Source organism: Oryza brachyantha, chromosome 10, assembly GCF_000231095.2.
Source record: "Oryza brachyantha chromosome 10, ObraRS2, whole genome shotgun sequence".
Classification (NCBI taxonomy): Eukaryota; Viridiplantae; Streptophyta; class Magnoliopsida; order Poales; family Poaceae; genus Oryza; species Oryza brachyantha.
The window spans coordinates 12,971,559-12,985,057 of NC_023172.2; the positions used below are offsets into that span (position 1 = coordinate 12,971,559).

At 40.2% G+C, this 13,499-nt stretch overlaps 2 protein-coding genes across 5 annotated transcripts; both read left to right on the plus strand.

Moving 5' to 3' along the window:
* The first annotated feature begins 4,616 nt into the window (after nt 1-4,616).
* On the plus strand, nt 4,617-5,772 carry LOC107305139 (lytic cellulose monooxygenase-like). Of its 4 annotated transcripts, XR_001551244.1 has the most exons (4): nt 4,617-4,988; nt 5,065-5,221; nt 5,362-5,405; nt 5,492-5,772. XR_001551244.1 is itself a non-coding variant. In XM_015841799.1 (3 exons), exons 1-3 carry the CDS (start codon nt 4,857-4,859, stop codon nt 5,373-5,375), a joined length of 303 nt encoding a protein of 100 aa, XP_015697285.1. In that variant the 5' UTR covers nt 4,617-4,856; the 3' UTR covers nt 5,376-5,772. The 4 variants fall into 4 exon arrangements, 2 of the variants coding, with proteins under 2 accessions (XP_015697285.1, XP_015697284.1); XR_001551243.1 differs by having other exon boundaries at nt 5,065-5,405; XM_015841799.1 differs by having other exon boundaries at nt 5,362-5,772.
* A 1,697-nt stretch (nt 5,773-7,469) lies between these two features.
* On the plus strand, nt 7,470-10,933 carry LOC102710906 (protochlorophyllide reductase B, chloroplastic). Its single transcript, XM_006661842.3, has 4 exons — nt 7,470-7,613; nt 7,763-7,849; nt 8,793-9,318; nt 10,138-10,933. The coding sequence occupies exons 1-4, from the start codon at nt 7,557-7,559 to the stop codon at nt 10,650-10,652; spliced, it is 1,185 nt and encodes a 394-aa protein (XP_006661905.1). The 5' UTR covers nt 7,470-7,556; the 3' UTR covers nt 10,653-10,933.
* The last annotated feature ends 2,566 nt before the right edge of the window (nt 10,934-13,499 follow it).

Consider the following 13,499-nt stretch of genomic DNA (forward strand, 5'->3'; position numbering starts at 1 on the left):
GCACGTTTTTCAAACAGCTAAACTTAGCTTTTCTTTAATGAAAGTTTTCTATATAAAAGTTGCTCAAAAAAATCAAACAAATTCATTTTCCCACTTTTTAATAATTAATACTTAACTAACCCTATGCTAATTACATTTATCATTTTGCGTGCAAAACAAAATATTGAGCTAATAGGTTAACCGACCACAGCTGAACGGAGCAAAACATGCGCTAATTACGAATATTGATTCAATCTATTTTGTGCTGCCTCTTTCCTGGATTCAGCCGAGCCGCCTTCGTCATCCTGTCTCTTTCCTTCTATACAAGACGAGTCGATCCAGAAGCGGGCGCCAGCGGTGGATGAAGGTGGCATCGGAGCTGGATGGATGCGACAGGAGATCATTGCAGAAATACGAGCAGTGGCGACGTACGATTTTTTTTTTGTTTTACCTTCTGCATCGAACACAACAGTGTTGGGCCTCCCGACTAGCAAACTCAACCCAATTAGTTTAAATGACTAAATTAACCTTCCGCCTCACTTAAGCAAATGGCGAATATATCCATCAAAATGAATACCTACTATACAATATACAGTATTTTCATGAAAAGGGACATATGGTTGGAAAAAGAAAAAATAAATCAGTACGAGGTTACATTGTTCCCCATTTTTCCTCATTTGTGATATTATGGACCTGAACTCGATCTATGTTGTGATCGTAAGATCTGAATTTATAATACATGTTTTTACCAATTTTGCTATGATTATTTTTACCAATACTAATTTAAAAACTCTCCCATGAGCTACTATATCAATTAAATATATAGACTAGACTAGCTACTATTTTATTATTATTTTAAACGTCAAGCTAACAAATTTTAAATTTGTTTAAACTTACATGGCCATGGCAGCTCATTTCTTATAAAAGTATATCTTGGATCTAAGATGAATATATATCAAATGAGTTGTCCTACCGTTGTTTGGAAATACAATCATTGTATTTTTATATTTTTATGAGCTAATTGCTAAGAGCTAGACCGTGAAGGAGTTGTCTTTTAGAATACCTAGATATAGTATGTTATCTCTATTATTGGGGTGGCCTAAGATTGCCCATGCCATGATAAGTAACCTATGAATGTCTATGTACCTGTTCATGTATTGTTTTTAAATGAGTGTCATGATTTACTACTATAATTAATCAAAATTTTCCCCACCACGTGTGGACATATATTGTCCTCCTATATGTATTAGAGTGATTATATATAATTGTGATGGTGCTGAACTAATTCTTTTAAAAACACAATATGATATTTTGTACTTGGCTTTAAAAATGCATTTGTTATATGACCTTAATTGAATTAAAGCTCAATTGGACTAATTCTTGAAAATTAATTTGACTAACATGAAATTTAATTTAATGATTTATTACATAAAATATTATGGTACCGTAGCGTTAGCACGGACATGTAACTAGTGTATATATATATACACAAAGAAACAAAGGTGTCCATACTCGGTTATTCCTATTGATTTGATGGTGAAAAGTTCAGTATGATATGTAATATATGTTGGACAAGATTTGCACTTTACAATTTTCTATGGCTGAATTTTTCAAATACATGGTAAATGTTTAACACACACTAACGTATAAGAACACACGTATATCCTTACCCCCGTGAGCATCTATATGCTTATGGTTATAAACCAACATTTGAATTTTCAACCTTAATTTTAGAGTTGATTGGGGATTTTTTTACTAAAATGTATTTCTTAGGTATATAAATTTTTTATTCATAAATTATTTTTTATTTAGAAATATGTCGTTTTTTTAATGAAATACCAAAACAATCACCTCAGTCTATTAAATCCTGAGATACATGAAGTCACCATGGATGCTTTATTATCAGCAGATACATCATCAATCATAAGAAGATAATTAGTTATAAATATAAACACCGGTATTAAACCTAGAACTTGAATTATACGCCCCCATCTTTTAATTTTTGTTTATGCTTATAAACCAAAAATTGAATTTTCAATCTTAAATTTAGAGTTGACTTTAAGGTTTTTTCGTCGAAGTTTATTTTTCAAACATAGCTTTTAGATCGCTAAGAATATGTATATAAAAGTTTAATTTATAAATTATAGTTTATAAATATATCATTTGGCTTTTTTCATGAAAAAACCAAACAACTAACCCCTACCCCTAGTGAATAAGTTCCACCATAAACCCAACCAGCTGACTGTTCTCTACTTAGCAATCTGCAAGGAGACAGAGCAATCAGGATAGCCCTAGAGTGAGTTGCAGCATTCTCCTGATTGGGTCGACTAGTCAAAAGTTCGCAACTCAGTGATATATAAGTTGCCTTTGCTTGATCAAAATTGCACTACATTTTCTTGTCTTATAAGTATAAGCAGTATAAGCGAAAAGTTTGAGTATGGATAACACTCATGCATCCTTTTTTCAAGAGAATAAAAAAGTACCACGCTTTAGTTGATCTAGCAATCTTACCACTCACGTACGGAACTACTGATTAATCCTCTTTGCAAAATATAACTAATTCTACACTTCGGATTTATTTTAAAGTATAACTCTTTTCGCTCACTTATTTATCTTAATCAATCACAGCTGTCCATCATTTTTCAGTTGTATCTATCAATCGCGACCAATTTTAACCTTAGTCCATCTAAAAAGATACACAAGCTGTATTTCTTTGGTAGGTAAAGATAAAGATGAATGTTATTTTAATATTTTAGTAGTTACTTAATTGTATATATATATATACGATGAAATTAAATAGTGCAAAGTTAAAAATCTAATTAAAAATATATGATAAGATAACATTATATATATATATAATTTCGCAAAATATATATAATAAACTCCATCATCCATATCATTAAATTTCTATAAAAATTCTTTTATCTTTCTGTATTGATAGCTGTATTTTAGGCCTTGTTTAGTTACTAATTTTTTTTCAAAAACATCAAAAAAAATTTTGGACACATAAATAAAACATTAAACACAGATGAATCAAAAAATTAATTGCACAGTTATAGAAGAAATCTTGAGACGAATCTTTTAAGTCTAATTAGTCCACAATTAGTCATAAGTGCTATAGTAACAAATGCTAATGATGGATTAATTAGGCTCAAAAGATTCGTCTCGCGGTTTCTAGGCTAACCGTAAAATTCGTTTTTTTATTCGTGTCCGAAAACCCTTTCCGACGTCCGGTCAAACATTCGATGAGATGTTGTTGCCAAAAAAAATTGGCAACTAGACACCGCCTTAAGATGGATGAACCGAAAAAGCAATGACAACGGCCGCCGCCGCCGTCAGAGCGATCGGAGAAGATGAGAAAGAAGAGCCAACCACACGAGCGCAGAGTTTTCTTGGGCGGGAAGACTACTAGCAGCCGCAACCAGCCCGCCCCCCGATGGCCTGATCGGCTGGCCGGCCGGCCGGCCGGCCCCCACCACGTCGGAAGCCGGGCACTCGAGGGGGGATTAGTTTAGTCCGCGTGGTGGTGGGCGACGGCGACAGGAACCGGCGAGCAGGCCATGGTCGGCGCGCGAAAAGCTTCGCCCACCAGCTCCACCACGAGTGGGGGATCGCCCGGCGATCGAGTGATCAAGTAGGACTGAAAACAACCGCGGGTTTTGTCGTCGCGCTCGCCGCCTTCATCCGATCGCCTGCATCTTCGATCGTCTTCCTCGTAGTCGTCGTCGTCTCTCCGGTCTGGTCTTCCACTAGCTGCAGTGACCAACATGGTTGCTTTTGCCGGCGGCGCACGCAGAAACAGGAGGATGGTTCTGGCCAGGAAAGATCGATTACATTCACAGTCACAGGTAGCAAAGCGCATGCATTAGCCGCTATCTTCTCGTTTATATTTATAATCTAAAGTTTAAATTTTTAAAAGCAAAATTTTAAAATATTTTTTTGTCTTTTTACCGTGTATACTTATCTGTATATCTGTAGACATAACTATACGGACAATCAAATTAGAAAGGGAATATGTCTAATCATTTTTTTTCTGAAACGACAAATAAAATTGACTTAGGCAAAGCGTCCTCGTGACGCTGTTCTCGTTGTAAACCCCCCTCCCCGTTTTTTTCGTGAACTCTTATAATTAAATTTCTGCTCTCTTTTTTATAATATACACCCCGCAAGGGGCTTAAAAAAGACAAACAAAATTGACTAGAGGTAGTACCTTTGTTTCCGAACGTAAAACTTTTTGACATTACTTAAGCCATCGTTCGCCTCCACAGCTAGATAAGTTAGCTCCCTCATTTTCCACGCGCACGCTTCCCGAACTGCTAAACGGTGTATTTTTTATAAAAATTTTTTTATAGAAAAGTTATTTTAAAAAATCATATTAATTTATTTTTATTTTTTAATAATTAATAACTAATTAATCATGTACTAATATATTACTCCGTTTTACGCGCGAGGTAAGTTAACTTACCGGCTCCGTCACCGAACGCGGCCTTAGATTTATACAGATAACATATATATATATATATATATATATATACACACACACACACACACGATCAATGTACCTTAATCAACATATGTATCAACGAATAACTAAATGCAGATGATACAGTCTATCAGAGGCGAAACGTATTGCCGTGTGTGTCATCGGATCGGACTCCAATTGCCATGTAATTTTCGACTCCTACTGGTTTCGCAACGCCGCCTTAATTAGTGAATAAGCGATGTATTTATCGCATCCAAAGGTCTCGTAAATAAACAACGTTCAACAAATTGGGATTCATTTGGCAACCGATTTTTATCGGCGTCGCCGCCGTCGTCGAGGAGGATGGCCGAGGCACCAATGGGCGTCGTGGCAGACGTTCCACCCCGTCCACCCGATGGAGGACCTCATCCCCGGCGACGTGCGCCTCCCGCGCGACGGCGAGCCATCCGGCGTCATCTACGAGGAAGAGGAAGAGATGGATGTGGATGAAGCCTTCGACTACGAGGAGGGCGAATTCCCCTGCACCGTACGCGCACTCGATCTCGTCTCTTTCTTGTCTCGCGATCGATCTACACCGATGTGCTAAATCTCCTTTTCGCCAGGATCTTCTCGACGATTCGGGGGACTCCGAGGACGGCGGCGGGAACGGGTGGGTGGCGGGTTCGCCCGCGCCGCCGCCGACCCCTGCTACGCCGCCGGCGACACGCCATGCGCGATGGTTACCTCTTTCAGCTTCTGCTTCCACCCATAGCCGTCATGGTCGAGCCCATCATACATCTTCCATGGGAGATTAATCTCCACTAGAATTGATCACGCATGTCTCCTTAACAAATCTGCATCATGGCAGATTGGCAGCAGCCCAGCATAGAACTGATTAATCTTTTTTAAATATTTTTTAGGAAAAACAACTTAGGACTTAGGAGTAATGTGCAACCTGCTACATGTCAGTGGACGTCACATTATTGTTTTAGGGTATGTTTGCAAGTTGAACAGATATATTTGGCGTGATTTTTTTTTTTCGTTTTTCAGGTTTACAGTGGATCAGACAATAGTGACCTTTGAATTTATTTCGGTTTTCAAAGTTTACAGTGGATCAGTCAATAGTAACCTGGAAAATATATGGTTTGGTCTGAATTTGCCTGTTCTTCCCTGCGTCTATTTCCTAGATGTTGTTCAATGTTCGGTACTTCAATTGCTTTCCATGAGTATGTGATGTATGACCTTTGAGTGATCAATGCATGACTGTATTGGTGCTGGGAAAAAATTAACAGAGTAAGATTATGAACACAGATCAATGTATGACTTCATTAAGCAAACTTCAGTAGATGAACTCTATGGATCAGGTGAGAGCTCCTCTCTTTTTTTTCTTTTGAAACATAGATCAATTTTCAATTCTATATTTCGAGTCATGTAGTGATATAAAAAGAACGTAAGCAAAATGCTATCAGTTAACAAAGTTGGATGGAAAAGTTAACAACAGTTGCACATAAGACAGAAAAAATGAAGTGAATGACATAGAGGGAAGTTTTATTTTTTTCATGACATAGACCGGGTATAATTTTAATGGCATACAGAAAATTCTCTCTAGAATATATCTTGTGTTCTTCTTTCCAGTTTTATGCTAGCAGTGTGTCCCAATCTGAATTTGTTATTGGTTTATCAAATTATGCAGTTTCGATCAACAGCGTTGTTTCGAACCGAATTTATCATTGGCCGATCAATTTTTGTAGTTCCAATTTAGGCCCTATTTAGTTTCCAAAAACTTTTTCCAAAAATATTACAACGAATCTTCGGACACCTAAATGAAGCATTAAATATACATATACATGAATATTAAAAGTAATTACACAATTAGAAAAAATCGTGAGACGAATCTTTTGAGCCTAATTAGTACTCCCACTGTTTCATAATGTAAGATGTTTGACTTTTTTCTTGTAATATTTGATCGTTTGTTTTATTCAAAAAATATGGCAGTATAATTTATTTTGCTTGTGACTTACTTTATTATCAAAAGAACCTAAAGCACGACTTGTTATTTTGTATATTTCAACTAAAATTTTGAATAAGACGAATGGTCGAACGTCGAAGGTAGTAAATGATTAGTCATAAGTGTTACAGTAAGCAACATGTGTCAATGACAGATTAATTAGACTAAAAAAACTCGTCTCGTGGTTCGTAGACAGAATCTGAAATTGAAATTTGTTTGGTAACGTTTAATACTTTATTGTATTCATCGATGTCATTTCTCTCCCATAAATTTTTGAAAAGTAAACGGAGTCTTAGTGCGTTGATATGCAATTCCTCTCCTGATATATACTAGTTTCGTACTCTGGGCTTTCGGATCCTAGAGAATCTGGAGGCGTTCAGGAGGAACAGATATAAAAAGAAGAAAAAAAAAACAACAAACGCCATCTCATCTGTTCCAATAGATGGTCCATCTCACACTCGCGGGACGAAACAAAAGCCGCCCATCCATGCACAACTCACTCGAACCGTCCCGATCGACGCCGACCAAAACAGAACAGCAACCAACATTTGCACCCCAAAAAAATATAATCAACCCTAAAGAGAAAGAAAAACAGTAAGAATGAATAAATAAATAAATAAATAATAGTAATAGCAACTAATCTTTTAAATTTTTTGTGGCATCATTGACTTTTTATTCACTCATCTTATTCATCAAAATTTTAGTACAAATATATAAAATTCCTTTAATAGTAAACTAAATCATACCAAAATAATTAATAATTATATATATTAAATAATACAAATTGTTAAACATGAAACCAAAAAATGTTAAATTAAAAAAGATGGAGTATTGCGTAGCAAGCAGTAGGAGTTAAAAAAAAAGAAAAAAATATCCCGTGAGAGGGAAATCCAGACCGCGAAACCCCATTGGCCAGGGCGCTGCCATGTCAGCGCCAGGTGGCACCCTCCCCTATCGCCTTATCGCCACCTGGTATAAAAGCTTTCCCTTTCTTCTCCCCAAGCTCTAACCCCAGCCAAAAACTTCCTCTCGCTCGCTCGCTCGCTCACTTCGCAGCAGCAGAAGCAGCGGATTTTTTTTTTCCTTCTCGTTTTGCTTCGGAATCCGATGGCTCTCCAGGCGGCCACCTCCTTCCTCCCCTGCGCGCTCTCCGCCCGCAAGGAGGTGAGATTCGATTTTCAGGGGGTGGTTCGGGAGCAGCTCTCCTGTCCAGCCATTTCTGAACAGGAGCTAGCATTTCAGAGTTTGAGCGATTGGGTTGAGTGAGATTTTTGATCTTGGTGGTGATTCTTTTTTCGGGGGGGTTGTTGCAGGGCGCGGTGAAGGACTCGGCGTTCTTGGGCGTTCGTCTCGCCGATGGGCTCAAGCTGGAAACCAGTGCTCTCGGCCTGCGCACCAAGGTAGTATACACTGCTGATACTGACACACACCTGCACATGAGTGAATTTTGTTCTTTCGTAGCTGCTCCTCTGCTTGTTGCTCCTTGCGGTTCCAAAATATACATTTCTAGCATTCGGATTTTGTTTTAAAATATATGTATTTTTTGGCATTGTTCATAGTGTTATTTGGCTTGTCTACTGTTCGTATGGTTGGATGTTTGTGTTGGTTAGTAACTGACTGATTCCGTGAGTACTGAAGTGTCAGGTTCTCCTTCTCTGATATCGCAGGATTAGTTCCAGATTATTGGTAGGATGAGTTTGCGTCGGTGACAGTGTAGCTGAAATGCCGAATACACCTGTGTTCTAGTTAGCTATCTGTTATGTTAGGAGAGGCTATGTGTTGCAAATGGTTTGCACTATGTTTACATGTTTGCCATTAATCAGCTGGCTAGTGAAATCATGTCAGTGTGGTTCTCTGTTCTCTCATGCTTTTAGCATGTCAAATTGTCAGTGTCAGGGGATTATTTCATTTTCAGAGGATTGCATCTTGGCAAATTGCTAGTGGATCAATGTGTGTCCCCGTAGTTAGTGCAGCTAAGTTGCCATTTCGTGTCTGGTTAATTTGCCAATTTAGGTTGACATTTGGACTTGCTGAGCATCTGTTGCATTGCAAATTGGTGTGGATTTTACAAACTCTTGGTTCAAGATTGCAATTGCAAAGTTCCCTGCAGCTGTGCTTGGAAATAGTTTGCCATGAGTCTGACATTGCTAAGGAAATTGCAGTGGTTAAATAGGTTTACATTTTGACTGTCTTATGACCACTGATTTGATGAACTTAATCCCACTGCAAGCTAGTCAGGTTTTCTCATTGCAATTACAGTTAGTTCATCGTAACTCTGTCTGAAATCCTTGCCACGAAATCTGAATTTTTTGTTTCTGAAAACTGATGACACGGGCCCTGCAGAGGGTGAGCACGTCGGTGGCCATCCGCGCGCAGACGGCGGCGGTGTCCTCCCCGTCGGTGACGCCGGCGTCGCCGTCGGGCAAGCAGACGCTGCGCAAGGGCACGGCGATCATCACCGGGGCGTCGTCCGGGCTGGGCCTGGCGACGGCGAAGGCGCTCGCCGAGACGGGCAGGTGGCACGTCATCATGGCCTGCCGCGACTACCTCAAGGCGTCACTCGCCGCCAAGAACGCCGGCATGGAGAAGGGCAGCTACACCATCGTCCACCTCGACCTGGCCTCCCTCGACAGCGTCCGGCAGTTCGTCCGGAACGTCCGGCAGCTGGAGATGCCCGTCGACGTCGTGGTCTGCAACGCCGCCGTGTACCGGCCCACCGCCAAGGAGCCCTCCTTCACCGCCGACGGCTTCGAGATGAGCGTCGGCGTCAACCACCTCGGCCACTTCCTCCTCGCCCGCGAGCTCCTCAGCGACCTCACCTCCTCCGACTACCCCTCCAAGCGCCTCATCATCGTCGGCTCCATCACCGGTAACAACCGATCACTAATCACGGACAATAGTTTAAAAACAAATAAATGTAATGTACGATGGCTTTTCGCATCTAAAACTGCTTATAACCCAAAATTTAACATTTATTTTACTTCATCCTATTTTACTGCTTTTAAATTGTTTTTACTCATAAATTATTTTTAGTTTATAATAAGTTTTTTTCTCTCTTTCGAAAGCAAAACCATGGGAGCCAATATCTGTCGTTCTGTTGTGCGTTTGCAAAATATGGGTGGCCATTTCTTTAGAAAACAATGCAGTGCCAATTATTTGAAAATAGAGTTGTAATTATACTAGAAGTTGATGTTGGCGTTGATTTTGTGTTTTTTATCGTTGATTATTTTATAATATTTTCTTTTAAATCCTTATAAACACATATATATATATATTTATTGTGTTTTTTGCTCGTAAATTATCATACCTTAGGCTGCGTTCGATCATCGGCTTTCTAATCAAATCTCATTGTTTTCCACGCGCAAACGGCCCAAACTTGTTAAATGTGTCTTTCTTTATTTTTTTCTATATAAAAGTTGCTTTAAAATTATATTAATATATTTTAATTTTTTATAACTAATAATTAATTAATAATATATTAAACACTGTTGCTTTCTATGATCCGGTTACTAAAACCAACCAAAACGCGGACTTAATGTCGATGTCGATGTGGGGGTATGTAATGCGAGAGATTTGATTTTTTAAGACTAGTGAGATTGAGGTCATACTGATTTGCTATCATTGATTCAGATGATGGTTTAACGTGTCATGCTTATAAATGTTAATATAAACAACTGACATAATGCAGGGAACACGAACACGCTGGCGGGGAACGTGCCGCCGAAGGCGAACCTGGGGGACCTGCGGGGGCTGGCGGCGGGGCTGAACGGCGTGGGCACGTCGGCGATGATCGACGGCGGCGAGTTCGACGGCGCCAAGGCCTACAAGGACAGCAAGGTGTGCAACATGCTGACGATGCAGGAGTTCCACCGGCGGCACCACGAGGCCACCGGCGTGACCTTCGCCTCCCTCTACCCGGGCTGCATCGCCACCACCGGCCTCTTCCGCGAGCACGTCCCGCTCTTCCGCCTCCTCTTCCCGCCCTTCCAGAAGTACGTCACCAAGGGCTACGTCTCCGAGGAGGAGGCCGGCAAGCGCCTCGCCCAGGTCGTCGGCGACCCCAGCCTCACCAAGTCCGGCGTCTACTGGAGCTGGAACAAGAACTCCGCCTCCTTCGAGAACCAGCTCTCCGAGGAGGCCTCCGACCCGGAGAAGGCCAGGAAGGTCTGGGAGCTCAGCGAGAAGCTCGTCGGCTTGGCCTGACCGTCCATGGCCGCCGCCCGTCTCTAGCTCAGCTCAGCTCAGCTCGGCTCAGTGGAAAGAATACTGTAGGACACATTTTCTCACGAACTGGTAGCTCTTGATGTGAAGTGAAGTGAGTGTACAATATGATGCACAGATGCAGAGTGAGTTGTTTGTTTCGGTGGATTTGAACCTGTTCAGAGGTGAAGGGGCATGGGATTTGTAAGATGTAACTCTAGTGGTTTTTTGGGATTACTTTGGTAATAATAAGAGCTCTGGGGTAACACGAAAACTACAAATAATTTCATTTTAAGGTTTGGTTTAGTTTGAGGTTAAAATTAGCCTTACCAAAATATATCTATATAAAAATTACATATATGTACGTTTTGGTTTGGTCAATTTTGATCTCAAACCAACCCGGCACTAAGTTTGTTGTTGAGTAATTTGTCTCTTTTAAAGATCATCTCATCTACCTGCCTAGGCCACGTTCGGGAGCCCACCGTAGTTAACTTATCTTCATTATTTTTCCCGCATAAACGCTTTCCGAACCGCTGAACGGTGTATTTTTTATAAAATTTTCTATAGGAAAGTTGTTTTAAAAAATCATATTAATCTATTTTATATTTTTAATAATTAATTAATCATATATTAATCTATTACTACATTTTGCGTGTCAGATATAAATTAACTTATGCATATCGTGCCGAACGCGGCCCTAGTGGAGTAGCTCTCGCGAACAATAATGAACGGCCATAATGCACTTTGAGCAGGTTCTATATTTCAAACTGAAAATTCTGAAATTTTATAATCTTTTAGTCAAACGTAGGATATAATCTTGGCCGGATTTTACCAGCCAAAAAAGGTATTTTAAACCAGGCAAAATTTGTTCAAATTCTAATTTGTTGTCCGAATCCTTTTTGTGGGGAATATTTCAAATCCATTGATCCCAAAAAGTTTTTGCTTTCCACTGATCTCCAGTCGTTCGCACAAACAGCGAGCATCTCTGCACCTGTAGCTGATTCATGGCGTTTCTGCCTCTCCTTGTGATCTTGTGGACGCCATTTTCCCCTGCTGCCGTGGCAGCTTCCAGAGCAGAAGCAGAATCCCGATTCCTGAACAATCCTGAGGAAACCAGCAGACGACGGAACCCGGAAAATCAGTGGGCGCAGGCAGGAGCAGTTTCGTCGTCTCGTGTATAGGCTACACGGTGGCTAGGTTTGGCCCACTGGAGGCAGATACTTTGCCCGTGTTCCGTTTGCTTATTACGAGAGTGGCCAGTGCTCATGGACCAGTTCTACGGAACTTGCCGTCTGCTCTGAAAATTTTCACGGCGACGGGCAGGACCTGGGTTCTCTTACCGCGTAAGGCACCAAAACCGCGGAAGCGTGCTTCCGCGGATCCCGCACAGTAACCGTAAAAACCGTAATGAATTTGAATCCAAAAAATTTGGATTTAAACTCGTGCGGTTTTCGCGGCTTACCGCACAGTTTGCCGCGGTTACTGCGTGGTAAACCGCGGTAACTGCTTGCTGGAACAACACATGAGAACAGTGGTTACCGCACCTTACCGCGCGGTTTTTTAGCCGAAACCGAGGTTACCGCGAGGAGACCGTGGATGTGATGTCAAATGCAAAAAAAACTTTAAAAAATCTAAAAAAATACATAAAAAATAGGAAAATATTTTGTGACTATATTTATGACAATAGGACATGTTATAGGGAAAACAAGAAAATTTCACATGACATTTTCTAAATTCCTGATATTGCAGCATATAAACATACACCGGCATATCATACTTCACCAAATAATTCACTCCAATAACAAGTAACGACAACTTCATTTTGATTGCTACGTCACAACTATACCTACTACTCATTATTACAAATAAAACTATTATATATGTATTAAGATGCATGTATAATTTTTCTCTATACATATTTTTCATATATCCATCGTTGTATATTTGTATTTCAACATTATGTGCCCAAGTGTCTAGTGTAAATTAATAATGACTCAACACAATATATTCTTGACCATCTTCCTATGAAATATTACTTGCAATAGGCTATTTTTTAATTTTGTTTTCCGAAATACTCGTTTATGCTTTTTAATTACGCCGGGAATACCATTTTTCATTAATTTCTTTGACAAAGCTACACTATATATTAACATATACAACATATATTTTTTTTATTAAATTTTCTTAAATTTTTTAAATTCTCCTTAAATTTAAACTCGGTTACCATGGCTTACCGAAGCCGTGCCTCGGCGGAGGGCGCGGTAGGACAGCACCGTGGCTGGGCACCTACTATTCTGGATTTTTTTCCTCGGTTCGCGTCCTCTGCATCATGCTTACAAACCTATCTAGAGCAAGTTCAATAGTATAGCCAACTACTACCTACATTAATACATGGTCTCACGTGTCATATATACACTGCGTCTTAGAGTCCTTGTTATAGCTAGCTATAAATTAGTAGCTTTGGAGCCCTTGTTGTAGCTAGCTACAAATTATTAGTCCACTGCTCTCTCTCATCTTTTATCTCTTTAAAATATATTTATAGCTAGCTTATAGTCTATTATTGTACCTGCTCTAGGGATGGCAAAATCCCTAGACGGGCACCCCAACGCGGCCAGGGGCAAATTTTGTATCGCATGGAATCAAGGCTAGGGCCTCGGTTTTTTTGGCCAGGGCTAGAGGATAATTTTGACCCACGGGAATCTCCACGGGGCCCTAAAATATTAAAAAAAAAAGAAAAACAGAGTAGCCCATTACAAGGGCTAGCCGTAGCGAAGTGAACAACAAGGCAAAGCGAGGCAAAAAGGAACCCTAGCTGCCTGCCTACCACCCCACCGTCCCCCGCTAGCTCAC